The following is a 26,001-nucleotide window of genomic DNA, read 5'->3' as shown; positions in this document are numbered from 1 at the left end:
AGGTCTACAGTGCTACAGCCCTAGATCTGGGACAAGAAGGTGCTACCTCATGGCACAGACAAGACCAAGTGAACACAACAGTTAAAGTACTTAAGTGGAGAGAATAAGGAGATGATCCTGAGTTATTTGCAGAGGTCTGGTGAATGAGATGCACAATACTGAAACCTGGTGCTTTGTCATGTCAAAGGTTTAAGGAGGTTTAAGGTTTGCTGTTTTTACACTTGACCTAGAACTGTGCTCCAGAATCTCAGATTTGTAATGGAGGGAGGAGAAACCAAATCCACTACTTCCCCTGATTTTGCAACATTGCATGTAAATATTGTAACTTGCAAGTTACCAGAGAGGATGAGATAACACAGAAAAACCTGGACTCTGACTCAGAGACCTGTAGGCTGCAGCCATGGAGGCTGGCTCTCTCCTAGAGGATCCCACACCACGGTTTGGTTGTGTTGGGTGGCTGGCCCATGACTCTCTGCCTCCATGTGCTGGTTGCATGTAAGGGCTTCTGATGTCTTGGTCTCCTGCTTTTCACAACAGAGGAGAGACTGGCTTGTGACACATGCTCCTGCTGGCCTGCTGAATGAGGAGAGAATGGGCAAGAGGAGGAAAGGAAGAAGGGAGGGAGCCAGAGGTCAGTTTGCAGCGAGTGAAATTGGGAAACCAAAAAGCATCGTGGTCAGCATGGGCTGCCTGGAGGGCAGTGCTGTAGCAGAAGCTCATGAAGCAAAACCACTGGGCTTTTTTTTTTTTTTTCCCATGTAAATTATAACTGGGCATATTCATGCAAGGAACACATGGGGATTCAAGGTATTACTGCACTGTAATTTAGCAAAAAAAAGCAGCTAAAGCCTTAGGAGTCTCTTGAGTACCAGGTGTCAAGAAGAGATACATCAGAAGCACAACTTGCCTGAGCTGGTTTTATCTCTGCGTCATGAGCACTGGAGCATCAGTACAGTCTTCTTGTCTAACCGTGGGATTGGCAGACCTGCGCTCAGCCTTGTCCGTGGGTTTCCACGGGTGCAGTGTTGGGAAAAATCAATCTGAGCATCTCAGATCCCGTCTGGCAAATGGGGTAGCAGTGTATCACTCTGTTTTACGGGGTCGCTGAGAGAACAGATGCTGTCAACCGTGGCGTGCTCAGGTGCTCAGGGCCAGATGCTTGCTGAAGATAAATGGGAGGGAAAAAAGCAAGCTGGGAAGGAGTCCAGCGGTCTCCAGGTTTTATGATGATAGAAATGCAGATCCTGGCACGGATACTGCTTCCGGTTCAGCCAACACACCGTGTAACCCACGCGTTCTCCCTTTTGTGGCAGAAGGGAGGTCTGTGCAAAACTGACAGCTATCTCTCCAGCATCCTCCAGCCGGGAGATGCTTTCTCCTGCCTGCTGAGGTGCAGGCGGGGGAGGCCTGGGACGCTGGGAATGGTAGGTGCGGAGCAGCTCGGGCCGGCCGTGAGGTTCTGCCGGCCGGGACCGGCGCTGCACGGGTCCGCCACCTTCGCTTTTGTTTCCAGCTCGCGTTTGCGCCTCCGCCGAGCCTGCCGGTTCCCGGGGAGCAGTGGGGAGTCCCGGCGGGCGGGCGAGGGAGCGCCTGGCTGGGGCGGGGGCGGGGGCTGGCCGGGCCGTGCCGTGCCGAGCCCAGCCGGGCGGGGCGAGGCGGGGCGCGGCGGGGGCGGCCCCGGCTCGCATTAATTACCTTCGGCATTCGGGGCGGTGCTTCCCGCAGCCATCTGGCTGAGCCGGGGGGGCGGCAGGGGGGGAGGGAGGGGGAAGAAGGGGAGGAACACGGGAGAAGAAAGAGAGGAAAAAGGGCTCGGGGAGCACCGCGCCGGCGAGGCAGCGCAGCGCAGGCAGCCGCCGCCGCCGCCGCCCGCCTCCACGGGGCTGCTGCTTTTTTATTTCGTTTTATTTTTTTCTCTTTTTTGTAAATTTTCCCTCTCCCGTGCGGCCGGCCTCCCCCATTTTGGTTTATGGAGAAAAAGAAAATGGTAACTCAGGTAAGGGTGGCGGGAGGGCCGGGCTCCGGCGGCTGCCCGCCCGGCTTTGTCTGGGCGGAGAGCGGGGCGCCCGGAGCGGAGCGGTGCGGGAGGGAGCCCCGCCGCGCCGGGCGCCCGCGGTGGGAGCTCTGGGGAAGGGGCTCCTGCGGTCCCCTGCCCGGAGCAGCCTCGCAGTGCCCTCTAGAGAGAGCGGTGCGCGAGGGGCACGGCTTGCCCCTGCTTCGAGTTAGGCTAAACCCGCCTTTGAACGGCCGATCGCGAAGGTGTACGGCTTCCCCGGCGCTGCTCCATCCGGCTGCCGGTCACGGCGGGGGCCGGGAAGCCCTTGTAGGTAGCTGTAGGCGTGGGGCTGCCCGTGTCTTCCCGGGGGAAAGCGGCTGACGTTTCCTGAGGAGCGCGCCCAGCTGCCAGGGCCATCGCGCATCCACTGCAAAGGGTTTTCGTCGGACAGTGCTCGCCTTTTAAGGCTACTGTATGCTTTTGGATTTTGAATTTTTTTTTTTTTCCTGGCATGGCATATGCAACTCGCCACCGGAGGGAGCGGGCAAAGGGAGGGAGGAGTAGGAGGAAAGCGGCATCGTGGAGCTGGAATCCTTTGGAGTTAGGCATTATATAATATCCCCGCAGTGCCTTGCAGAGCTGGAAATCTTTGGGGAATATTCCCAAAGGGGGTGGAGGGAAGGACTCTCAGAAGGAACTTCTCTTCAAATCTGGGTTTCACAAGTGCTTTTTTTCTGTACAGCTTTGCAAGTCTTCAGAATAGATGCATACTGCCTTTTTGACTTTCCTTAGCTCTGGCTGAAGCCCCCTTCACTAGCTGCTGCTGAGATCCTGCATGCCCCACTACAAGGGGCATCTCTTTCACGGGTGCCTAACTCAGAATGAATCTGCTGGGAGAAGTAGCACCCACTTTGACCCTTTCCCTCTCTCATCTCGCATTGATTGTCAGCAGCTGAAAAATAGGTCTCTGTCCACTCTAAAGGTATCTTCCCAGGCTCCCAAGCCCCACCTTCTGCTTCTGCTGTTTAGTCCCTTCCATTAGAGAGTCCTTTTTATCTGGACCAAGGCTTTCTGTTCTGAGACAGACGAGCTCTGCAGAAATCTCGTGGGGCTTTCTGTACCTATATTTAGTTTAGCAAGTGATGCTGGAAAGCTGTGTCTCTGCAGTCAGCGTCCATTTGTGTTTTGCTGTGTGCTGAGTGTGCCTGGTCGGATGGAGGTGTGTGCCCTTAAGCTGCAGGTGTGCACATTTCAGAGAGTTGTTCTGCACAGCCTTGTGTTGCAATGTGCTTTCAGCCACAGCTGTCATGCTCGGAGCCCATGTCTGTGCAGTGCAGTCACCAGGACCCAGGCTTGGGGATGTGCAGAGCTGGGAAGGATGAGATTCTGCTGGAGCACTGGCTGAAACAGAGGAGGGTATAAACTCGTTTAAAGGTTTAGGATATCCTAATAGACTCCAGGGAAATCTGTCTTCCACAGAAACTCTTAATTTATTGACATGGGGAAGGAGGTATCAAGACTGTGTGTTATTGTACTGTTTGACCTTGAATTATGATTGTCTTAAGAGTATGTGCTATTTAGTATAGGTTTTCAGGATTTGCATTGTGTATTTACATGCTGAGATGCCAGAGAAGATGCATATTAAAAAAACAATAGGAGAGGAGAACTCGGACTGTGTTTCAGTTGGGGGTCCAGATGAACGGTGGGTAGCTTGTACACCGAGTTGAGGAAGACAGCACAGGTGAATTCGGCTCTAGCAGAGTGCTGCCTTCTCTCAGGGTTTTGGTTGCTAGTCTGGTCCTTAGCAGTCACTGCAGGTTTGGCAAAGTGTGGGGCTGAAGGAACGTGGCACATTCAAGACAATATCCCCAGCCACATTATTCTTATTCGGCAGTTTTGTTTGAAGCAGCGGAGTGCCATTATTTAAACCTGTGAACTTGCTTTCTTGGGGCTGTCTCATTTATGAAAAATAAATATTGTTGGTATGGTAAGCTGGTAATTGCCACTGAATGAATTCAGCATTGCTACAGTCTTGCTCTGTTTAGTTCAGTCTCTAGAAAACATTGCCTACCTGATCTGAGTTTCTCTTGCACTGTAAGGAGCAAGCTTGCTGTCTTCCTTGGAGATCTGGGAGACGAGCTTCTGCATAGGCATGACAAGCTGATAGAACAGAATAAATAAGAGTGTGGAGTGACAAGACTAGAAACAGCGATAGAAAGAAATGGGAGATGCTGGAAAGTAGAAATATGCTTGAAAAAGAGGAAACAAAAATTGCTAATGAGAGTAAGAGCTCAGATTCATTAATAGATAGTACCTTAGCCTTATCCCCCTTAATCCTAAATCAGTGAAAATGAGTGTTAAACGAGCCCCAGTACATTATGTACTAATTGCAGATAAAAGAGAGAGTCTTCTGTGGATGGGCATTATATGCTAAAAGGCTTTTTCTCTGTGTGGTGCATGCTGAGGTTGCTGGCTTGTGTGGAGCACAAAGCCCTCCCTTTCTTGGACAGCCCAGTGCCTTGCTGGCGTTTTCCTCCAAATCTGTTTCCCATCAGGGCTGGGAGAGGGGGAAGGTGTCGAGCATCTCAGAGAGCGGGGAGGGAGCTGCTGCCTCCTTAAGGGGTCCCCCCAGCCCATGTGGCAGCCGGCAGTGCTGAGAGTGTGTGTGTGTGTCTTTGTAATGAATCCCCCCGCCATTGTCTGCTCCCCTCCCTGCTCTCAGCGATGGAACCTTTCACCTGGGCTGCTGCCCGCTGGCGGGCCTTCTTCCAAGATAGGAGGAGGAGGAGGAGGAAGGGCTGCTTGTGTAATTAAAGCCAGACCTTGGAGAACTGCTATTTTCTGACCTCAGCACCCCTTTTTCCTTCTTTATCTGTCTTGAGTTCCCAGCTTTTGATGTGGGTGTAAGCAGAAACATCAGAAAGTATGCTTTTGTGCAGCTGTAGAATCACCAGTCTCCATTTTGTGGCACCACTTGAAGCATCTTTGCTGCCCTGCCTGCCAGCATGCCCCCTCTTGTCCCCCCAGCACCCCTTGGAGGCTCCAGCCAGTGCCGTTTATCTTGGCACGTGTTCGACTTGCTACACTCTGCCCAGGGCCCAGGGAGGTGATGGCGTTTGTGGCTTTGAGACTAATTTATGTCCTTGTTAAAATGAACCAGCAAGCAGTCTCATTTTTTCCAGAGGTTTTCTTCCCTTTTCCTTCCCCCTTCTATAACCCTTTCCCTCCCAGACCCTGTGTGTAGCTGTGAGACAACTTGTGCAGCCAAAAGTTCCTTGCTTAGTCAGTGATTTGTTTTTTTAAGTTAAGAAAACCCAACAATTGCAGTGCTCCTTAAATGGAGATCTTATTTAAATCAGAGCAGCGGCTGACTCATTAAAGGCTGCTCTGTCTCCTTTTCGTTCCTCTGCCTCATTCCCTTTCCCTGTCTTTCTCTGCTTCCCATTACAGTAATGGTGTGATAAAACAGATTTTTCTGTTCCATGTTGGGATCATGCAGGGGTGTGTAGTTGAGGAGGGGAGACAGGAGATGGGGAACCCTGTCACGACAGCCACCTTGTGCTAGCTAAAAATGTACAATGCATCCCATTATAGAAGACCATCCTCCTTTGTCTGAACTGTCTGCGAGGGAGACTGAGTCCCAGAACAGCCTCCCCCTCCCATCCCCTTACGGCTGCTTTAGGTTCTGTTCCCCTCCAGGCAAGCTGGATGCTGCAGAATTCCCCTGCTCCTTTAAAAGAAAGAATTAAGAAAGAAAAGCTTTATCTGTGTGGAGTAGAAGGCCTCCCTTTTTTCCTCTTGGACTTCTGTTAGGACCTACCATTATTTCCCTGTCCCTTTTCCCTGCTTTGAGGATTGCATGTCCCTTTCCTTTCAGTTCAGTTGTTCTTGCTGCTTGCTCTGTGCTTTAGTGTTATCTTGCAAACTTGCATGAGCTGTGTGAAGGAAATTGCTCTCTTCTCTGTCCGTGGACTTCTGCTCTTCCCCTTTCTTTGCTGTTCAAGAAATGGTGATTGTTTACATGGTATCTGACTCAGTGCCTATACCTGTCCCCTAGCTTTTCATTCCCTTCTGCTGTATATCTTAGGGCTTCTCCTTAGTGCTGCAAGACACCATGTCAGCATCAGAGGTTTGTGTGAGAGAAATCCTGTCCAATCACTTTTCCAGGAGACTATCCCTTGGGAATGCAAAGATTAATCTGCCATCTCACTTTCCCTGATGTTAGACATAGTTGCTTGAGGTGGGGCTATGGGTTGTGTTTGTAACTGTTGTTATACTTAGAGATTTAACTGCTGGTTGAGAAGGGCTTACTCTTAAGGGCCTAAAAGTCAGTGGGGCCTGTCAAAACCTGTTTTTTTAGTATTTTTCTCTTTGCTTCCTGTGCTGAGCGCTTTGAGATGCATTGGAGTAGAAGTAAACCACTGCAGGTGTTTGTAGACCTGCATTGGAATGGCAGAAGCTTTATTCAACATTTCCTAGGCAGGATGGAGAAAAGCAATTTGATACAGCACTGCCATTTCCTTGAGTCCCTGTCCTAGAAATAACCTCACTGCTCCCTAGTGCATTTCTTCTGCAGGTGACTAGGTGGTTATCCCTGGGAATTGAGAAATGAGGATGCCTAAGTTGTCTGTGATATTTGATTGCCAAGGCTGTGTAAATTTAACATACTGTTTTAATTGTATTTTAAGAACTATTAATTTATGGAGTATCTGGATCAGTAAAGAGGTTGTAGTGAGCTACCAAAAATTACAAAAGTTCAAGGTTGCAAAAACGGCAGGCTCTTAAAACCAGCAACATCTTTCCCTTCAGGTTATTAATTCATGATGGCTCCATTGCATTTAATTAGTATTGAGCAGCCTTCTACTATAAAATTCTAGTACCAGTGCAAAAGGGGTCTGCAATGGGTGTCTCTGTGTGTGATGTTTTTTAGACATGTGAATTCTGGTATTACTGACTGCTTCAGGTAAAATGCTCCTTGTTCCTGTTTTAGATCCATTTCCAGCAAATGGTGTGTGCAGTTGGCTACCCCTTTGCAGTGAGTTCTTTACCTCCCAGCTGCAGAGTCACAGACTTCACTTACAAGCATTCCTTGGAGGTCTGAGTATCAGGGAGGAGATGGTTAATTTGCCTCAGTCTTCTTTTAAATAGAATACCATTTAAAAGGATGTAGTCAGTATTCTTTCTATCAGACATGTTCTCTGGAATCAGAGTAGAGAAATGTTAATTTTCCTACCAAAAGTATTTTGGTATGCTCCTGTAGAGTCACTTATGATCCTCTGCTATGTAGGATGGTTTTTTGCTGTGCTGTTGGAAGCTGTGCTGTGACCAATGAAGGCAGAAGATGTATAGGCTGATTTTGTAGGGTTCATAGAAGCCAGAGTAATTAATGCTCAACTGTAAGCTTTTGGAAAAAATAGTGTGTTTTGCTTGCATAAAAGAAAATAAAACAAATGCTGTTCAACATTTGTTGAACTTAATACCTGATCTTTTTTTTTTTCTCTCCGCAGAACTGTTCATTAAGCAATATTATTCTTAAACTGAATTGAGAATGATCAAGATAGTAATGGGGAGGCATTTCAATCACATGGCATTTCTGTATTTTAAGTTGGGAAAGAAACCTTCATTTGTTCTCTTTATTTCTGTGGCTATTTATGATAGTCTTTAATCACATGTTTGTATGCTATTTTTTTCTGCAAGAAAGAAAAGAAAAAACAGACAACCCTCTAACTGTCCCCATCAGCTTCAGTGTATGTGGCACCATGATGACCCCTGCAAGTTATCAGTGGCAGAGTTGGCCGTCCCAGATACAGCCCACAGACTTCTGCCACTTTCACTGACTATGTAATTAGCTGTCATTTTCTGTGCAGACCAGCTTGATCTGTGTTTGCCAGTTGGTTTTGTGTATTTGCTGACAGCAGAGGAATGGTGACGTTTTGCAATATTAGGCTCTGGTTTAGGCTTTGGGGGTCTGCACTGGTATGCACATTTTGCCCTCTCTTCCACCCCTGTGTGACCTCTCCTGTCTCACCTGTGCCCTTCATCGCTGGAGGACAGATGGGTGCTTCTTCTTCTCACCCTCTCCCCGTGATCCCTGGTCAGCAGCTTGTCCCATACAAGCCATACCATATCCATACTCTCCCAGCCTCCATTCCTCTCCAGTTACATGCCCTCCTGTTTTGCCAGACGACTACTTTACTTTGATCCCTTCAGTTCCTTCTCAGCTGATTTTTAGACCTGCTAATTCTTTGCTTTTCTTCCTCCTCCTCCCTGTCCTCACTATATTCTCCTTGTCATAGGCTTTTTTAACTCTCCACCCACTCCCTTCATTCCTCATTTAGTTTGCCTTTTCTGCTCCTATTGCAGTCATACTTGTCTGTTCTATCTCTTTGCTCCCTGTCACTGCCTGTGCTGATAGTGCTCAGGCTTCTTGTCTCAATTTAATTTTCTCCTGCTGTACTTGCAGGTCTGTTTCTTGGTTTTTTTGGATTTGAGGTGGGTAACTGCTCCTTGATGTTACATCATCCCTGCAAAGGAGATGGTGCAAAGTACTGGAGGTGGATAATTTCCCTGCTCTCAGTGATCTCCAGACCTAGATCTGACATGGCTAGTATCTCCTGTGAAGCTGAGGATGATGTCCAAATGAGAGCATAAAATCACAGACCATGGGGTGCAAGGGGCACTACCAGCCACCCATAAGAGCATCTCTGTTTCCTGTTAGAATAAACAGTATCTAAACTATGCCTGATGACAAGTAACCTGCCTTAAAAGTATTTGCAATGTCACTGCTGGCCTTTCTGAGCATTGCTAAGTCTTTCTCTAACATAAAGCTTCTTGCCACCATTTGCTCTTTCTGTGAGAAATATAAAGATATAGATATAAAGATATAAATACAAAGAAGGAATTGTTTCTTTCATTTCTGGCAGGTTTTGCATACTGTTACTTCTTTCTTTTCTGTGTTCTAGCCTTTTTTGACCATTGCGTATAGCTTTACTGGGAGATTGATTAAATATAAGACAGCAACTGTAATTTTCCATACTTTTGTTATAATGTTTTTATAACAAAAGTATGGTCAGATTTTGCTGATCTAAATATAGATTCCTGAAATGCGAATTTTTGTGTAAGTAATAAGTTCTCCTAGACTTTTCAAAGCCTATGTGGTGGTTTCCTCCTCTCTTAATCATAAAGATTAAGACAAAATATGCCCCCTACATTTTTCTTGTGTTGGGTAGCTATGGCTTAAGTAACAAAAGAAGTCACCAACTCAAAAATCATTTGCAGATAGCATGAAAAAAAATTCAGTTTGAATGGTATCTTGGAATTTTAACAACTGAACATTGGGTCCTGCAACGGGAAGTAAACAGCCTGGCTTTACCAGCCCTGCCTGTAATGGAGATTTTTACCCCAAGTAGTCTCTAAATACCTAACTGGCATTGCCCTCCAAGTAGCCTGTAATCTGAGGGTGCATGGATACACCAAAAATGTCCAAGTAATTGCAAGGGTAATCTTTCTAGCTTCTGAAGTCTGCCCTCAGGCTTGGAGTCTTGAGTGTGGTTAAAACCCCCTGAACTGTCCTCCCGGTTATCCTGCTTAAAATTCATAGTGTCTGCAGTTGAGGTCCTGTGGAGTTTAGGATTTCTGTGTGCTGTATATAAGTCCTGTCTCCATGAGTTACCTGACTTGGAGGGCATATTTGACTTTCAGATAATTGCTTTTGATTAGCCAAGATGTAGATAATCAGAGTTTGACCTATGCAGTGCATAGACCATCATTCACCTATCGGGTCTCACTGAAGCTTCTTATCTAGGCCTGTGCTCTCCCTCCAGTCTTTATAGCAAAACCTGCTTTGAATTACTTTAAAAGATTGATTTAAAAATGCCTTGGAGAGGAGTTTGGATTTCTTAGATAGTACTAGTCCTCCTTTGTCTAGTGTACCCTCCATGAAGAGTGAAACCATTAATTTGATTTGTTGTTCTTTGTAGCTTCTCTCATTTTTGCTATGGCATCATATGAAAGGAGGTTATCAAAACTGAACAATTATGCAAAGTACTTCAGAATATTAGAGAGCAGAAGTATGAAAGTCTTTTGTTTTTGCAGTGTGTGTTCCTTCCTGCTTTATAAAATGTGGTTGAGATAAATAGGGCAGCAAGTGAAAGGATTTCAGTTTCAACAGACATAGTTTTAAATCTATCTAAACTTAAAAAGGATTCTTACAGCATGAATCAGGAGGTATAGGAGGAATAGCATGTTAATTTTGTGAAATTAGTGAATTAATTAATTTGTTGGCTGACTATAAGATATTGTGCTGTGTTAGCTTTGCTTTGTGCTCAAATATTTAATGCAGATTTGTTTGCTTTAACTTTCTCTTTTGCTTTTCTTTGTGCGTGATGCTATTTAACGTTGCTACATTGGCTTTGCAAATCCTTTCTCAGGTCTGTTTCCACCCTGTTCCAGGATGAAGCATTCGATCTTGAAGCAGTGGGAAAGGCGGGCCAAGTAGTTCCAGGAGTCCCTTTTATATGAGTTTGGTTGGGAGGTGTAAATACTTTTTCAGAATCATGTTAGACTGTGTGATGGAGCCAATCTGTGGGAAAGAGTGTGGTATGGTGAGATAGAGGAATGAGGAAGGTGGTGACTGAAGGCTGTGGTGAGAACTTTGGACAGTTCCTTGCTCCGTGTGTCCTTCACAGGGACATGGGTGACAGACTGTGAATACACCAAGTGTGACTGATGAGGTGCTGTAGTCAAGGAGGGGCTGACTCTCTTAGTGGTGGAAAGAATTTAGGTCATCCAAAGCCAGTTGCAAATCTTCATCCTAAGAGAATTTTTGTGAGGGACTCTAGCCCTTCAAAGCCTCTTTTGATCAAAATGCTGCAAGGGTGTGAGAGTGAATTTATCTGGGAACATGGACTTCTGAAGGGTGGAAAAAATACTGTGGAGATCTCAGTGCTTCATCAGAAAGCGAAACTTCTGAATACTTTTTCTTATTCAATGAGATGAATCTAAATCGGGTTTAAGCAGATTAAAGATCTATGATCCTTGTTCTCCATCAAGTCTGAAACTGTAGCTTTGAGCAGCCTGATGGTGACTTTGGCCCTAGACAAAATGAAGGTCTTCTAACAAGCCCTGCTGTGGGGAGGTGAGAAAGGCGGTGACTTCACTGTCCCTTTCAGCTCAACTGTGATTTCTCAGGAACGTTTTTTGGTTTTTGTTAGGAGTACTCTTAATCGGTTTTGACAGTGAGCTGCAGGAGTTACTGCAAACGTTGCACAGAAGTCAGGAGAAAGCTGCACTGAAGGCTGCAGACCCGAGTGTCTCCGTTCAGATCCGTGCCTGCCTGGCCCTCCTGCCTGCCAGCTCCAAGCCTCCCTGCCTGATCAGTGGCTGGGTCCTGCTTAGCTGCTGACATGGCCAAGAACACATCTCCCAAACAGACCTCTTCTTAAAGCAGAACTGTATAGAGAGCCAGTGGCTTTTTTTTGTTTTTTTCCCCAGTGGGTGGGTAGGAAACTTTGAGCTGTGTTATTTGTAACACAGAGAAGAAGAATAGCTAGAACTGAGTAATAGGAATTTGCTAATGTTTTGGAAGAGCATACAGGAAGATGAATTTCATTATTCTAGGGCGTTTGTAGAGGGCTGCAGTGGCTTTCAAAAGTGTAGTAGGCCTCTAGGTTAGCTGTGAGGCTCTGTGTGTCACTACATAATTATTCTGAGATCCAGTGACATGGTTTAAATGCAGAGTTGTGATGAGCCTCCTGGCTACTGTTCAGACAATCCTAGCAGAAGAGTGTTCCTGTAGCCAATCATAAAACCTTAAAATCATAGGATGATTTGGGTTGGAAGGGATCTTTAAAGGTTATCTAGTCCAACCCCTCTGAAATGAGCAGGGACATCTTCAAGAGTTCAGCTGTGAAGTGGTTCAGGAATTGCCTTCAGCTGTGTCTGTCCCAAATTTCTGCCAGGGGATTACTGTGCCCGTGTGAGCTGCTCCTGTGCCCTCATGTGAGGTCAGCTGTGATGGCCCTGCTCTTGCAGAAGTGCATGGAGGTGAATCTGTTGATTAGGTGTGATGATGGTAGTACCCAGCAGAAGCAGAGCACTAAACCTTTTCCTTTATGATCATCAACCATGGCTGTAAAATGGAAGGGGTCCTTGTGCCCTGTGGTGCCAAATACTGAAATTCTGAAAAGGCTTTATGTCCTAGGCATGCAAGAGGAAGCTAAAAGGGTAATTTTCATCACAAAAAATTTGAAGGAAGTTTTCCAGATGTATCAGTCTTCCTGTGAATCATCTAGTGGATGTTGGAGGCCTAACAAATCAAGGACACTTCTGTTAACAATGAATATATTGGCTACTATGGGCTACAACTCATGTTGTTGGCCACTTTTGAGCAGAAGCACTTCCTAAAAATCTAATAGGACAGAAGTAAAACTCAGTTTGTGATGATGGGCAGTTCAGATCCCATCAAATGAGGTTGAGTTAAAAGCGAGTGTTGAGGGCTGATGCTGAAGAAGATTTCTCAGGTTTGACAGTGACGTTTGTGGGCTGTGCTGGCCCATCCAGGGAATGAGACCGTGGAGCCCATACAGCAAGCTGGATCTCTAAATTCCCAATCTGAGTGTGTTGAGTTGCAGATGGATGTCTGTTTTCAAGGAGCATCTTTTTAGGGCAGAGCAACTGCCTGTCTGTTCCATGCAGTAGCCTCAGACTGTGGAGAAATTATTCTGGTTCCTTATGTCCTCATTGCTTTGCATTGAAAATTCTACATCTTCAAAAGAACAACTCACTTTGCTTTGTTCTTGTTTCAGTTAATTTGGCTCGTTCTTAATGTGGTGAGGATTATTATCTGGACCACTTACATACTTGTGCTGCAGGATCTCCTTCCTCCCCGACCTCAGTGTTACATGTTTCACACATTGTATCTCTTAAGGGAGGCGGTAGCTCCTTTGAAAATTAGGAGATCGGGTAGGGTCTGGTCAAATCTTGTGGCATTTTAGGTCAGTTGTCAGCGATAGTAACCTGATCTATGGCAAATCTTTCCCTCCCTCTCCCCAGGGTGCCTGCTCTGCCCTTTGCATGCCAGTGAAGCTGATATGATCCAAATTAACTTTTTCATCTGTTTGCATTTATTTTCTGAGTCATGAGAGGTCCTCAGGAGCCACAGAATTAAATGTTGTTTTCCTTTCTAACACTTCTTGTATGGTATCAAAAATGTATTTTTTTATTCTTGAGTGGGATCAGATGCTGTTTTTTCCATGTTTAACATGCTGCTGGGTATGCAGCCCATCATGGGAATAACACGGAGCTGCACAGTCAGCAGAGGAGTGCTCATTATTTTGATGTCTGCTGTAAAATGGTGGCTCCTGCCCTAAATTACTTGGTGAGGTAATTTGCTCATCTTCCAAGATGTTTTCCTTTCTCTATGTATGAGGTCTTTTAATAAGATAGGAAAGTACAAGGTGTTTTTTGGGCCAGGTTGCATCTGACTTCTGATGATCCTTTCGTTTCAGTGATATATGAAGGACAGCTGGAGTGGTAGTTAGAAGCAGAGATATAAAATCCCAGGACTCACCGCTGGCAAAGCAGCAGGATTGTTGTCAGTCTCTGAATCACACTGCTGTGACTGCTATTTTACGCTTTTAATGTAAACAGCATCTTTTTGGTGGCGTGGCTGATGGCCAGTCTTGACCAAGGGATGCTGCTGCTCTTTGAGGAGCAGACGGGACAGAGGGTGGTGGTGGGTGATTGACCCACCTATCAGTAGGCAGGTGCTCTTCCTTGTAATGCTGTCTGGAAAGTCTTTGCTGTTTGATGGTTCAATACTTCACTTTGGAGCCATTTCGTGCCACAGAGCAGGAGGATGAGAGAATTTCATTAACAGGAAACTGGCCATCCCAAGAACGTTGCTCAGCACTTGGGGGTTGCCTTGGTCTGTTCCCTTGGCTATGAGAACCAGGGAGGAAATAGCAGGAGCTCTGGCTTGTGGTAGAAAACTCAGAGTGCTGCAGGGCCCTTCCTGCGCATAGCACAGACCCGGCTGTTCTCCTTCAAAGGTCTGAAAGCAGCTGAAATGAGACTGCAGGGGAATTTAGCAGTTGAATCCAAGACTGCATCTGCAGACCTTGCTGAGTTGTCGCATACCCTTGCATGCTCCCTGCTGTGCCCAAGCCATGGCAGGGCAGAGCCATTTGGTGCCCAGCTTCTACCTTGAGCTGGGCCAGGATCCAGGTATGAAGAGTGTCTTCTTGTGCAGCCCAAGAGGCACCTTTGGCAGCATGTGACACGTTGTGATTGCGGTTTCGTTACCATCATCTTTTAAGAGATGGTCCATGGATGCCAGTAAACGCAGAGATTACTCTTTTCCTGTATGCTGTTAATTAAAGCTTTTACCTGGAAAGGAGATGCCATGGTGTAGCTCAGTTAGCCAGGGCAGACTAGCTTGTGTCTGTCATTCAGGATAACCCTTTGGTTGCTGTTTGTGAGGGTGTCTTTTTGGCTTCCTTTCACTCAGAGTAGGTGTATTTGTTCTCTGAAGCCTTGTCCATATGCTCTGTGAGCAGCAAATATCTTAGGTCTTTTGAATCTAGGTAGATACGCAGCGGAAGCTGCTACAAAAGATAATTTTTGAATCTGGTTGCATGGTTTCATGGCCCTACAAATTTGAACCTCAATAAATGTCTTTATATGTGATTTTATGTATTAGTTACCTCCTGAAATTATCTTTAAAGACCAAGGAGCTTAGAGGTGAGAGCATAACTAAGGTCCTACTTATGAACCCAAAGCTTTTATCACTGTCATAGTCAAAGTAGTCCCCAGTACATGAATGACAAGCAGGTGATAGCTGAGTAAATGAATGGGTTTTCTGTTACATCCTAAACTTGATTTCTAGCTGATTTTAGTTGTGCCAGTGATGGCCAAGCTGTGTACGTCTGTTAGCATCCCGCTGAGAGGCTAGTGGAGCTGCTCATACCCGAGAAATGCCTGAATAAATGTGCTGCTGAAATTGAGGGAGAGAGTTATGGGGAGTAAGGACAGATTGTCACATACTGTTTCTTGACCAGGTGCTGGTTGAGCTTTGGGTTTGGTGATGTTAGGATTTCTTCTCTTTTAAGGTGCCATATTTAAAGATTTAAGACCCTGTGGGGTCTTCAAGCAAATTATTTTCTTCCTGAGTATGAGCGCCCAAGAGCTAGAAACCCCAGCAGAGATGAAAGCAGAGCGTGATCTAGCTGTGTTCTGCACCTCTGTGGAAAGAGAGCACCTTGTTACTTTTTTCACAGGTGTTTTTGCTTGTTTGGAAAGTAACTGGAACTGTGCTCATGAATATTTGAGGCTGTCAGGTGCCTGTTGAGGGCTGGAGGGAAGTAGGGCCAAGGAAGGGCAGGCAGTGTGGGAGCCAGAGGGGCAGAAGAGGGAGTGGCCCTGGCCCTGTGTGGTTGTCTCATCTCTCTTATGGTAGTAGACTTCTTATTGGGATGAATGTGCTCTGAAATATTTATTGCCCTGTTTAAATATTCATTGCTGCAAAGGCAGTGCAGCCTGATGGCAGCAGTGGAGCCTCAAGGGACAAGGGCCACAGCAGTCCCTGGCATTTCCTTTCAGTAATATGATAAAAATATATTAAAAAAAAAAACCAAAAAAACGGGCATTCCCCCACTGCAAGACTGACAGGAGCACTCAGGCATATGTCCCAGTGTTTCCTCTTCATGCCAGAGACTTGTATTTGCTCTCAGGCCCGTATGCTGGGTGCTGCTCTTGGTTGCCAGATGCTAATGCTTTTTTTTCCAGGCCTGTATCCTGGAGTGAGGGGCTTTGTTTAGCCTGACACTGTGAGTGTGAAAGGGGATGTACAGAAGGGCAAACCAACTGGCTTGGGTTTAAGGGTTTAAGTTTTGCATAGCCTGTGTTTTTGTCTTTCTGTAGGTGTTGCAAGGAGGTGGGAGAAAAAGGACCTTTAATGCACTCGGCTGTGGAAGGTGGGGATCTGCTGAGAATTACGGAGGGGTCAATTTACCGGGAACTCACGCAGTAATATATTACGGGAGCTGCAGATGCTGACAGACATGCCCTGACATGAGATGCTTTTATATCAATTTAGCTTTTAAGGCTTATTGATTTAGCTTCAGTAAAATAGAGCAGTTTAAAAGTACTAGTGCCAGTGATAAGCAGTAGTTTAATGTGAATATTTTGCATGTTCCTACTGTTAAACCAGCACATGCTTCATGTGTCCCAGGGCATTGATGTGGTGGTGGCAAGGGAGCAGCAGGTTTCCAATGATGCTGCTGAGTGTGGGTGCTGCAGGAGCTGCTTTAGTGATACCCAGTCCAGGAAGAGGCACTTGAAAGGTGGTCAGATGTGCTGCTCACCTCGAGCTTTGCCTATGAGCTGTGCAGGTGGCCTGTGCAGGGAAGAAGTCTGTACTGGTTCGTGGTTACAGCAGGAATGTGGTAAGCATACATTAGCTGAAAGGCCTGGGGAAAAGAGGCTTTAAAAGGATTTTGTAACAATGGGAAAATTTTTCCTCAGATACTCGACAAATTCACTGTGTATGAACCAGCTTTATGCTGGCTTATGTGGGGATGCTCTAGAAGTTAAGTACAAGTGAAGCAGGTAGTGGCAATGGCATATGCTAAATGTCTATCTAGCCTCTTGCTCTGGGATGAAGTGGCTTTCAGGTGCATTTCAAAGTTGCACTTAATGTAGTGTAACTGTGGGCTGCTGTGAGAAGAACAGTCCCCCTGTCTCTGTGCCCCAGCCATATGCTCAGCCTCCTCACTGCTTTGGGCATTGTGCTTAAGCAGATCCAGAGTGAGACAGTTGAGTTTATGACCAAACAGATGACTATTGTTTGGATTAATTTTCTGGCAGTGGCTGTGGCGTGACTGGATCTCACAACAGCTGGGGAGGGGAAGAGCAGCCCCTGATTCCAAGGTCAGCTGGTAGTTTGTCATATTAGGTGGTACACTGAACTGCACCTATGCTTTTCAACAGCTTGTTCCTCTCCGTGAGGTTATTATGCTTATAAATGTGTATACTGCTTAGTTTAATCAGCTTTAATTTATGTGCATTGACTTCCACCAGTTCTTGTTAGCTTTCCAGGATATTGTTGTATAGATCTGGCTTTAGGTTGTCTCTTCTGGCTGTACCTGCACTGTAGGCTGTTCTGTCTCACTCAGGTACCTCTGTTTTGGGTGACGTAATGTTTTTCAGCACAAAATCTAGAAAAGATTGAAAAGACTGAGTTTTTCTTACCAGCTGACTTAATGACTGTCATTTAGAAATCAGTAAACAAAATGGAATGGTGTCTTTTACCAGAGCTGAATTTATCAGACTCAGCTTTTGGCTATTGGTTTTCTTGATGACTTTTTTCATTAGGTTAAATATTATTAGCATCTACTTTGTTCCTCACAATTAAATACTTTAATAAAATAATCAGTTATCACTTTTTTTTTTTCATGATAAGCAAAATAAGTTGGGCTTTTCAAGGTTTTCAGTGTGCAGCCATGTGGCTTTTTCCAATCTTGGGGTCATTTATGTAGCTCTTTCATGTTCCCTTCTGAATTTTTAAATTCCATTTTTAAAATTTGCAAAATGAAGCATATATCTTATTTTTTTGTCTGGCCAAGGCCACATACCCAAGTAGCAATGCTTCCCACACGCTCAGGTTGGTAATATATCTGAAAGCTGTAGTCACTCTCTGTACCAGGCTTCTGCACTGGTGAGTTGCATCTCTATGACTCTCTACTCCTTTCCAGAGCCTCTGCTTTCCAGGACACACAGTGGAGGCTTCTTTGAAAATGGAAAACTACTCTTGGAACAAATGACTAGCAAGAGATAGGAGAATGCTGGAATGGAAAGTAACTGTGGGAAGAAATCTGTGTTTTTAAACCGTCAAATTTCTGTTCTGAAATGTGTGCCAAGTCAGTCACAGACTTCCTCCGCCCTGCACCCTGAGAGCAGCTTGATATAATGTTGTTGCTGCGTGACTGAGTCCTGGTACTCGAGTCACAGATGGGTCCCCTTTGCCTCATCTCATCTCCTGTCTTCTGTACTGAATTCTGAGCGTGCCTGTGATAGGCCAGTGGCAGTGAAAATATGACAGGGCTGAGCCGTTTAGCTGCTTGCATGAAAAGAACCCCAGAGCCTCAAGAGGAGCTCTGGTTTTGTGTTTAAATATGCTGCATACGTCTCGTTCTGCACCTTTGCTGCAGAGTCACGTCCGAACACGCGGCTCCTCACTATGGTTTCTGCCAGCTCTGCAGTTCTTTCCAAGGCATTCAGCGCTCTCCAATTGATTCCAGATGTGTTCTCCCCTTCCCGGCGCTTTCTCCCTTTTTCCTCTTCCTGCTCTGGCAGCAGAGGCAGGGCTGCTTTTTTTCTGTATGGTGCTGGAGTTAGTGCAGGCAGGCGGGAAGACTTCCCTGCTGTCTGCTGAAATCTGGGGAATTGAAGGGGCCAGTGTGTGTGAAGCTGCCTGTCAGGGCTTGGAGGTTTGTCCTTCCTCCAGGAGCCAGGTCAGCTCAGAGCAGCCCCTCTGCACAGCTCACTACTTCCTTCAGCTCATTGCCTTCACAGCAGGGAAGAGAAGGACAGGAAAGCCTGATACCAACAGTGAGCTTCCAAATCCTTCCTATAAGAGCACTGGAAGTATAGAGAGATCTGGAGGAGTCTATTGCAGATAGCTGTGTTACATAGCGAAGGCTTTGAGAAATCCTTGTCAATAAAGTAGATATAAATCTCTCTAAAGGGCTGAGTGAGCTTCACGAGGATTTAAACATTCAGGAAAGCCATCTGAGTTCTTGAGGTTGCAGGAGTAACTCTCCACGCTCACTGAGATCTGCAAGATGTACTTGCAGATGCAGAGCAATAGTCCATTTGCAGAGCAGAGACGTGATGAAAACTTGCTTATCTGTCCAGCTAGGTCCTTGATTGGGGTTGGAGAAGCAGATACTGGTTTTCTGAAGTACATCAGCTGGTGAGTTACTCTCTCCCTTGAAACAAAGCTGTTTGAACTGAGCAATCTGATTGCAGAATTAGCTGAGGAGACAGTAACCGTGGCACTACCTTGCCAACCTGGTCAAGAGATACTGTAGGACCAGGTGGTATTTTCTTCCCTGTTATATTTCCATGTGCTGTAGCCCTTCTTTTTCTAAGGAGCACCGGTAACCATTGGTTAACTGTCTTTGGAGTAAGGCAGAAAAAAGTAAAACCAGCACATGCAGGTCCTCTGTGCCATCAAAAGTGTCACATAGTGCCCAGATATCCTGCTGCAACCGTGGACCTCTCCTGAAAAGCAGTTTCCCATTCCTTCCCCATGACTGGCCTCAGGTTTCTGCTGCTTCCCTGAGAGAGGATCCACAGTCATGCAATGGAGAGTGTGATTGGTTTGCTAATCTGCTGAATAGCTGATGGCAGCTAGCTTGGATTAAACATACGTGACACATCTGCAGCACACTCTTCCTTAGCTGTGACTCATTTCAATTCTGGTCCCAGAGAAAGAACTTAGCTGGTTTTGCCTGACAGGAGAGTAATCTCTCTTGTATGGGACATGCTTGTACCACCCTGGGTGCCTGCTGGATTATGAAGGACTTGATTCGTAGTATTGAGACATTATTTTCATGCTGATTTGTTGAAAGCTAGTCATCTTTTGGAAATCTTTTTTTCCTTAAGAATGTTTGACTGTGCATGCTGAGTGGAAAATAGTCACTTGGAAAGTTGCAGAGCTGAGAAGAACAACCAGGGTAGGTGCTAAAGGACCAATCTGGACCAAAAAATTGAGCCTGAGCTTTTCTCTTAAATTGCTGAGGATGTATCCATCCTGGTGACATTTTCCTTTGTTCTCCATCCTTATCCCCTTCTCCCCAGTAATTCTCGGTGGTAGTTTAATTCCTAATACGGAATGCAAACAGATGTTGGGACCCTGATGTCTCTCAAAGCACAATTCTCTCTAATCAACCCCAGAGAGGATGACTGGATTGAAAGCATTTGGTGGGATGCTTTTGTGCCAGTAACATTTAATTTACTTGTTTTTTTTAAGTGGGGAACAATGTAGATTTCAGGAGCAGAAATCAGGGCTTTTTAAAATCTGAAAGGTACATTTCAGGCTGGTAAGTAGATGTGGCCCTAGGCCTTATTAATGTTGGGTAACTCTAAAGCCTTGGTTGTATCCAACAGGAAGCCTCTTTGCAGGTTGCCTGAGGGCATCTTACCAAGTGTGCATGAGAGCCTGTGTTTGTGCATAGGGATAGAGCAAAAGTTGGCCATTACTGGAAGTGATGATAGCATGGGGATGAGTGAGTGCTTCCTGTGTATAACAGTAAGATAAGACTATAATTTTCTTTTATCCTTTCCTACCAAAGGGGAGGCTTGAACTTCTTTTCCATAAACATGTTCTTAAACACATTTAAAAAAAAGGCCAAGGCCAGCTGCTTTATTTTACAGAACACTTTTTGGTGGCCTGGAATGATAGAGTGTGTATTGGAAGATAACTTGTTCTTCCCTTGCTTTACATATCTAGGAAGGGCAAGATTAGATAATCTAGTGCAAGCTTGCACCAGGAAGTTGAAGGAGACATGCCTTTAAATGGTTAGCTAGGTGCAAGTGTGAGTGCAGGCATCTCTTGTTAGATTTTTTTTTTTTACTGGTGCAAGATTAGCTTATTGAGGCTTAACTTAACCCAGTGGAAAAGGCATTTCCTGAGTGATCACATCTCATTTAAATGTTCAAAAGTGTACCCATGAACTTAACTTCCGTTTATTTTAATAAAACTGCCATAAAATTCCAGCAGATGTTTCCAGAACTACCTAGGTTTAGAGTTTGTCTTTGGGAGGATTCAGGAGGAATTGCTCTCATGCCCATGACAGTAGAGTCAAAATCCAGCATCCTTTTCTATTACCACAGTGTGTCATAGATCAAATGAAGATTAAGCTCCAGATGTGCAGATGAAATACAAAACCCCTTATTACTGTGATCCTCTTCAAGGTGCTTTTATGATCAACCCACACCAAGAAAGAGTGTTGATTTTATCAGTCTGTGTCCCAGACACACAGGCATGTCAGTCTTGCTCTCTGGAGTTACAGAAATGCCTTTGTAGTGTGGAGAGTGGGTGTCAGGTTAGGGTCACATACCCCTCTGAATCCAGGAGCGGGTTTGTACAAAGATGAAGGATGGCTATATGCTTTGTACTTATCCTTTTCGCCCCCAGATTTCTTTTCTGTAGGCATTTTACCCACTCTTCCCATTCAAAGGTAATCTGTAATGAAATGGCCACAATGGAGGAAGTGTTATTGCTGCATTTTGGAATAGAGAGCTTGTATCATGTTTGTGGGCACCTGAAGGGTTGGTGTGGCCAAATCACTGTTTTGGGGTGTCTCTGGTGTTGGAAAGCCATCACTTCAGCATTCTGTACATCACTTTGCCTCGTGTTTGAGTATCTTCATGGCCCTAAAGAGTAAAAGCAGAATTTTAAAAACCCAGGCATAGGTTCTGTGTGCTGTGAGAGCCACCAGTGTAGGGTGGAATCTCTTTGGTGTAATGAATGCCCCAGCCTGTGGTTTTTGTGCCAAGGGATAATGCTGGAGTAACCAGGGAGTTCCTGGTGCATGTGGGGAGCATCGCTCCTGCTGCTTTGTATCCGTTCCCATTAGCTCGTTGATACATTTGTTATCAGCGGGCTGTGTGGGATTGCCTGAGAAGAGGGTTAATGCAGGCTGGAGACTGCAGCTCCCTGGCAGCCTGAGCTCATCCAAGTGCTGATGCCCACGGCCCTTCCCTCCCCAGCTTCTCCACCCCCTGTCCTTTCTGGCTCTGGTTCTCCTCCAGCTCCTTGCCAAGCTGTTTCAGCGCTCTTAACTGGGAACAAAACTAACCTGGCAATAAAAAGTGAGTAATTTTTTTCCTGGGACATGTGCTGAAAGGGCTCAGTGGTGGGCAGGCTGGCAGGGGAGAGAGGGCAGGAGTGCACAGCTGGAGGGGGGATGGTGGCAGATCCAGCCAGAGCCCCTCTGAAGCTGCAGCTGGGAACTGGGAAGGGAGACTGTGTTGGAAGGGGCTGGCAAAGAGACCTGGCTACAGCAGCTTTTTTGTTGATCTGTGAGAAGGGGAGGGGGGTGGAACACAGCCCATTATTAATTAATTAATTATTCTCATGCTCCTAAGCAGCAGCCTTGTATGGCAAGCCCTTTCTCTCTTGTCTTTGTACAGCCAGGGAGCAGTGCTTTGCATGTGTGATGTTTGCATCCCTGACAGGAAGCTGTGACCTGGCTTCTAGGAGGGACAGCATGGTCCCTGCATTCCCTTCACTCAGCAGGATCCCGTTCTTACAGAGAGTTGAGGGTGGGCAGCAGCTCCAGGGTCCTGACAGGTTCTTCAGATCCCAGCTCCAAACATTTTTGCTGTTTACAGAAGGGATTAGGTGCAGAGAGCAAACAGTTGTAGCCTGGAACTCTGGTCTTCACAAACATGTTAATTGCCTCTGTTAGCTGCAAGTCAGTTGCTTTGAGGATTCATAAAATTAGTTCAGTGAAGACATATGTATTAGAAACCCATTCCACTAATAGGCTTATACCCACATCCCAGTGATTTGGGGGTTAGCAGAGTTCAAAGGCATTTTTAAGAGATTGTTTGATGTTTATATGCTGTACCATTTCCCTGCACCTTTGTGTGATGCTGATGACTCACAGTAGGGTTATGGATAACACAGATCAGTTACCTTATGGCAGTTTGCCACATCTATACAGAAATTTTACTAGCTTAGCTTTACCAGGAGTGTAATTTTTATTTGGCTGGTTAGGGTTTTCTATCTATGCATATTATGGCATAGCAAAAGAGATCTGGAGCTGCATTGCTATAAGACTCCTTTTATATCCCTCTACTTACACCCATTTCTCTGATGAGGAAAACAAAACCACTCCTTCACAGAACAGACTGATCTTTGACAATTTTATGGAAGCAGGAGGCCTTTGTGTGCATTTCTGGTGTTTGCTCTTTGCGCTCCCGTGCCGTGATCTTGGATCACCACCTGCTGTCTGCTGAAAGAATTCATCCTGTGTCACATTTGCTGAACCACATTGCTCCTTGTTGAGTTGTCGTCCCCAGCTCCCACCCTTCCACAAGGTATTGCCACGTGCAGTTACTCATCGGTTACTCATCGTTCCTCCGCTTAGCTTGGAGCTGCAAAGTTCATTAATTAACTTGAAGCTGCATAAGCTCTTAGAAATGTGTCCCCATTAGGGATTTTGCACTGCTTTAGCTAATTTGTTTTTTAAACAAAATGTGGGATCAGTTTGTACTGATCTGTGTAGGCAAACCCCTGACTTAGGGAAGAAAGTTGGCACCTGCAAGGACATGACTGGACCTTTGTAGGGCTGAGAATAGGGGCCTGAAAGCAGAGCCCAGATGGGTAACCATATCCTTCGTGTGCCTTGAGGGCTTGCTCACAAATCAGATACCAACATTTTGCAAGGGGACAGCTGCTTTGAATTCCTACCTGATGTGAATGAATGATTTCTTTGGGAACAGAGCATCAGAAGGAATAAAAAACACAGGAATTATGGCTTTACTTTGAACTATAGGTCAACATATATCATACTGAAGTGTGGTTTGGTGTTTTGTTTTGGTTTTTTTTTGGGTTTTTTAAGGAGTCTGTGTTAATTGCACTGTTTCACTGGCACTGAACAGCCTTTCCCAGTTTGAGCATGGGGTGGCAGTTATCATGGCTGGTGCATGGCAGCACAAACTGGCAGAGCTAATCAGTTCATCTGGAACTGCCAAAATTATTCCTGCAACCAAATGTCCCTCACACTCACCTCCTGGAGACTGCCAGCCTGATGCTTTGGGGCCAAGAGAGGTGTCTGTCTGCTCTTGAACATGGATTAAAACTTACTTCATACCATCACAGAAGTTTAAGATGGTAGTAGTTTTTGTGGGGAGCTGCGCCCAGATTTTCCTAGTCCTGTGGTGGCATCCTTGTGTAAGTTTGGGACGGGTGACTGCTCTTGGACATGATTATCTGGGTTTCTTGTTGCATTTGAGTAAATCTTTAAGACATCTTCATGAGCTTAATCAGACAGGGCTGGCAATGCAGTGAGGTATGTCAAGATTGGATAGACAAGATACTTTCCTTTACCTGGAAATGTGAGGATTTCTCCATTCTCTCTACCTTCTGTGAAGTGTGACAAGCAACACCCCTAAATGCAGAATTTTACATGCTGGTTTAGAAGTAGGGAAAGGAGTTCAGGTTCTATATTTGAAGATTAATGGGATCTGTGTGTGTGTGAGTTCTGTGTTACCTCTTGAAAATATGAAGTGTTGTGTAAATGTTGAAATTTGGTAGAATAACAGAAGAGGTAGAATCTCCTCTGGGTTTGGAGGATATCAGTATGCTGTGAAACCTGCAGAGATCTCATCAGGAGTCCTTTTCTGTTGACACTAGTGGAAACAGGGGAGAAAAGTAATTCTAAAGTATCAAAGGAAATTAAAATTACAAAAAAAGAACCAGACGGGAAATATGTCCATAATCATATCAAGAGACAAATAATTTGAGATACAGATACTCCATGGCATGATGAAACCTGGACAAATATAATAATGATAGATCTCCAGATAACCTGAGACATTAAATGAAGGATGCATTTGTAATAAAAAATATGATTTTTGTATGTTAGTGTGATTTGAGGAGTGGAGGAGTGACAGTGGTATTAAAAACATTTTATTCTGCCCCAGAAATCCTTCTTTGAAAAGTCTTAGGAAGGTCAGAGAGAAGTAATAAATAAAGTTACCAGGATATTTTGGCTTGAGAGGTGTGATGAAACTAAAACTAAATATGTGTTATCAAAATGCCACAAGCAGCAGAGGAGAGAGAAAGTATTTTTCATCCTTCAAACATTTATAGATAGATAATTGAAGAAAGGAGAGAAAATACTTAGAAGGTTGAAATGCATTTAAACTGGAAGGAACAGTATTAACTGAGGGGGAAAAACATTGAAAATAAGATTATATAAGGTTCCTGGGCTGGCATTTTAAACAGTCTAAGAGTGAGGTTGTACAGAATGCTGGACTACGTCCTTTGGGGAGCAGCCCTGCACTGTTGACACGATGGCAGAATAGATTTTGTTTGGAGCTAATCAGCATTCTCTTCCTCTGACCTGGGATGCTGCTGACTTGGAAATCTAGCTTGTCCAAAGAAGACTGGTAATGGTTTCTGCTCCTCCATTTTTCCTGTGGAAAAATCTTTCATTGAAAAGAAAAAGTCAGTTTCCTATTTAGCTCCTATTGGAAATGTCAAAATGGGGGGCAGACAAGGTGGGCTGTAGGGAAGAATGCAGACCATCAAATGCAATGAAATACTGTAAACAGAAAAGCTTGGAAAGGAGACAGTACGTGGACAGAATGGAACTGTCATGTCAGGGGATAAATGGTCTGAGCAGGTGAGCAGTGGGATTCCTGATACCTGGTTTGCAGTGGGATGGCCGTCGTTCTGTCTGTCCTGCCTCCTGCTTTAGAACTCGCTCTGCAGATCCTGATGATGGGTTAGTTTGAGTCAGAAATGGCTTGCTTTGAAGCTGAGAATAACAAAGGAATGAGCAGAACTGGAGAGCTGGGGGGGCTGCCCTCCTTTTTTGAGGGGGAAACAAAAATCCTGTCCTGCTTTCAGAAAATGTGCTTGGTGCGTGAAAAACCTCTGCAGAGCTGCAAGCATGCAACGCAGGGCTGCAAGTGCTTGGGGGAGTGCGTGCAGGGAGCTGAGCACTCGCCACGGCTGGCATGCTCCCCTGAATTCTTCATTCTCAGATAAGGCTGCGGAGTTTGTGTTCCTGCAGGCAGCAAGGCTGGACTTGAAACCGTTCCTTCTTCAGCATGGGCCAAGGCTGCAGCTCGGCTCTGCTAAGTGGTACTGAATGCCCTTCCCTCTCCTTCTCCCCAGCTGCAGGAGCGCTTGGCCACGTGGCCCCCAGGGGAGGCAGACCAGATAGACTAATGTCAGAGCAGATTTGGGATTCAGCCAGTGT

At 45.5% G+C, this 26,001-nt stretch overlaps 1 protein-coding gene across 18 annotated transcripts in view; it reads left to right on the top strand.

The window, feature by feature from the left end:
* RBFOX2 (RNA binding fox-1 homolog 2) overlaps window positions 1-26,001 on the top strand; it is a 170,484-nt gene that overhangs the window by 82,228 nt on the left and 62,255 nt on the right. Inside the window, exon 1 of one of the 18 annotated variants that reach the window (XM_074539323.1) lies at window positions 1,020-1,424. The exons of 16 other annotated variants lie outside the window; for them this stretch is intronic. In XM_074539323.1, coding sequence (XP_074395424.1) covers window positions 1,173-1,424 — 252 coding nt within the window. In that variant the 5' untranslated portion in view covers window positions 1,020-1,172. Of the gene's footprint in view, window positions 1-1,019; window positions 1,425-1,767; window positions 1,997-26,001 lie in introns of those variants that run through there. One more of the 18 variants, XM_074539331.1, reaches the window with a different exon arrangement.

This window comes from Zonotrichia albicollis, chromosome 4 (assembly GCF_047830755.1).
Source record: "Zonotrichia albicollis isolate bZonAlb1 chromosome 4, bZonAlb1.hap1, whole genome shotgun sequence".
NCBI classification, from domain to species: Eukaryota; Metazoa; Chordata; class Aves; order Passeriformes; family Passerellidae; genus Zonotrichia; species Zonotrichia albicollis.
Note: the sequence above shows the minus strand (reverse complement) of the source record. Positions and strands in the feature narration are given on the sequence as shown.